At 34.5% G+C, this 3,057-nt stretch overlaps 1 protein-coding gene across 1 annotated transcript; it reads left to right on the forward strand.

Annotated features, from left to right (window-relative positions):
- The first annotated feature begins 1,630 nt into the window (after positions 1-1,630).
- On the forward strand, positions 1,631-2,735 carry LOC108380764 (uncharacterized). Its single transcript, XM_017637159.1, has 2 exons — positions 1,631-2,183; positions 2,243-2,735. Exons 1-2 carry the CDS (start codon positions 1,641-1,643, stop codon positions 2,588-2,590), a joined length of 891 nt encoding a protein of 296 aa, XP_017492648.1. The 5' UTR covers positions 1,631-1,640; the 3' UTR covers positions 2,591-2,735.
- Positions 2,736-3,057: the final 322 nt, after the last annotated feature.

Raw genomic sequence — 3,057 nt, forward strand, 5'->3', positions numbered from 1 at the left:
TACTGCCATGACAAAGCTCCTCAAAATAACCATTGGCCGTTCGGAGGCGCAGTAAAAACACCCAAACGACAGGAAGAAAAGCTCAGCCAAACACTTGGTAAAAATGTGGGGGCCAAATTGTAATACCCTCAACTCGACCGGCAAACCTTCGACGGTATTTCTGGCTAAAAAATTCTTGTCATAAGAGACTATTTGCTGTTTGTTAGTAGCGTACAGAAGCTCAAATGTTTCATTTATTAATTTTAGAAATCCAAATTCCTCTGGCATGCCTATGCACACAATTATCAAATATGCAAGAAAAAAAACGACGAAATCCACTAAAATGAGCAACGGATGCATGTACAAACTTCTGTACTAATTTCTTTCAAAAAATCATACATATCCACCATACCTCCTGGAAATGATATGTTAGTAATTGCAGCAGCCATTACTCAAGGTTTTGTATGTGCCGCAATTCATGCAGGAATTAATTTTACTTATTAAAGCCAGCCGCTAGACGTAAACTGTGCATTAAAAGGGGAGTTTTCAGCAGAGCACGTCTAATTTGTTCTAAAGTTTTGAAAACATCTGGTATTTCTCTGACTATTATGTATGTTTTTATTATCAATTGTTTTAAGTTGCATTTTTCCTGCATTCATCATTTGCTACGCGATCGTTTAGGTGTTTATATTTTTTAAACCTACAATTCTAAAGCGTAGAAAACTATCAATATTATGTTCATGCATTAGGATGGTCCAAAAAGAGTAAAGTCGGAATTTTAATGCCTTCAGCCCCTAGGATTGTTCTATATCGAAAAAAGTATACCCCTATTTATTTTTTTATTTATTTTGAAATCAAAAAATATTTAGAGGTCGCTCAAGGCGCGCAATTTTTTCCATGTATTTTGTATGGGGAAAAACAACTGTTCGTTGAAATGGTAAATAATTCTTGAAAATCACTATTTTTAGATCGGAAAACTCAGGTTCTCTTCAGCAGACTTTTGATAGTGATACTCAATTGTTTATTTAACCATTTTTAAATATTAACCAATTTTTATTAGTCCCCTCATTACATTTTTTGGGGTTTTTGGCGGACCTATAAATTAAAGTTACAAGGAAAAAATGGTTAAATAAACAATTGGGTATTATTATTGAGAATCTTTTGCAGAGAAACAGAGTTTTCCGATCAAAAAATATTGATTTTCAAGAATTCTATACCATTTCTAAGAAAAGTTTTTTTTTCCCCCATACAAAATACATAGAAGACTTTGAGCGCCACCTCTAATTTTTTTTTGATTTCAGAATAAAAAATAGGCGTATACTTTTTTCGGTATAGAAGGGGGTGAGGCATAAAAAATCTGCATTTACTTTTTCACATGCATTTTTGGACCACGCTAGTATACATACGTACATATATAGATAAATAAACATCCTCATTAATAGAGCAGCAGCTGTCCGTTTGGCTAAATGCGCTCCAGACAAATATGTATATTTGCAGATGTTCAGGTAAACATTTGCTTGTGTACATATTCTGTGCAATAAGTATAATGGAAGGTTTTTTATCATACGAAAAACTTGCATTTGAAAATCAATATACAAGGAGACCAAGATTTCGCTATATATATCGCGAGAATTCAATACATTTCATAGTTATTTCTCAAGATGTTCGCAAAACGAGTTATCAGCGCACTATTCGCCTTCCAAGTTATTGCTGGCGTGGTTTCACAATCAACGGCAGCCGCAAGTGGCACAAGTGACGTTTGGTTGGATGTAGATGACTACATCCGTGAAAATCGTCGTCAGTACAATGCGACTCTCAAAGATTATCTGGATCAAATAAATAACGTCAAGAACAGCCTGGAAGATCAGTTAAAAGTGTTGGACAAAGAAAAAGTGCTGCTGTTGAATACAATACAGGAAACGAATGAATTTATCGATCCATTGGAGGTACTCAGCTTGCCTACCCGATATTGCGTAAAACAGTACCGTGAAGAAATTCCATACGCTACTACTGTTAAGTCTTATATTGAGAGCTGCATCAGCACCGCTCGTAACTATGTCAGTAGTATTGTCAGCTCACCCAATAGTTATTATAATTCGTTGTCGAATTACTACAATAATGACTTGAAAAATGGTTTGAATAATTGTGTTAAGACACACAGCGATCTTAAATCTTTGAATTACACACTTTGTGTCACATCAGTGGTAAGTAGACGTGGGGCTGATATTATATGCACCAGGATAACTATAATGTTTCTTTTTAGATTTCTAAAGTTAACACCTACACCATCTCCAATCGTAAGAACTTTGCCACAGCAATAACATCGTCAATTTTCAGTTTAAATAATTATGTCAATACTGCTGTGAACTGCCTGTACTCTCAGTACAATCCTGGATTGAAATCGATCGGAGCAGCCTCTCGCCTCATTCATAATTGCCTTAATGGGTATCTGGAAAACGATTCCCAAAACAATAACAACAATGTCACCATCTACGACGGATGTCCGAATGTGATCTATATGCAATTACAAGATCTGGATTCAAATAATACTACTGTAGGAAATCAGTTGCGAGCTAGAAGCCTGACTTGTCTGGAAATAAGATTTGTTTAAATAAATACACAAAAAAAAACATGCATCTCGAAATGAAGCCGTAAAAAAAGGACGAAGGGAAATGTACAAATCTATCTAACTTCTTATCAGATATCGTATAATAATGTTGTCTTGAAATAAAGTGAGCTTAAATAAGTAGCCGACTTGCAAACAGCGTTATGTGATTTTATAATAGTAAGCCATAAATTAAAAAACGTCTACAACAGCAAGTAAAATCCAAATTGTATCTTTTTTTATTATCTGAATATTTGGATAAATAAGAGCCTAATAACATTAAATAACAATATCGCAGTGTGATAGTTTTTGCAAATTTTATATATAAAAAATTAGTAATGCGAGTTTTGAGATAGTAACTTTTACATAACTAGCTCTTTTTAGCTTTTCGCGTTTTCTCTTCCATGAAGATTAGTCCACTTCTTTTTTACGACGTCTTCCACTAGGCACCGAACCTACCACGTTTTCTTGCA

Source organism: Rhagoletis zephyria, unplaced genomic scaffold, assembly GCF_001687245.7.
Source record: "Rhagoletis zephyria isolate East Lansing unplaced genomic scaffold, Rhagoletis_zephyria_1.1 Rzeph_scaffold_20276, whole genome shotgun sequence".
Lineage (NCBI taxonomy): Eukaryota > Metazoa > Arthropoda > Insecta > Diptera > Tephritidae > Rhagoletis > Rhagoletis zephyria.

What these genes read in the sequence shown, in the direction of transcription:
- LOC108380764 (XM_017637159.1), top strand. Translation starts at nt 1,641, where the DNA reads ATGTTCGCAAAACGAGTTATCAGCGCACTATTCGCCTTCCAAGTTATT. An exon ending in CACTTTGTGTCACATCAGTG is followed by an intron (nt 2,184 to 2,242) that starts GTAAGTAGACGT and finishes GTTTCTTTTTAG; the next exon opens with ATTTCTAAAGTTAACACCTA.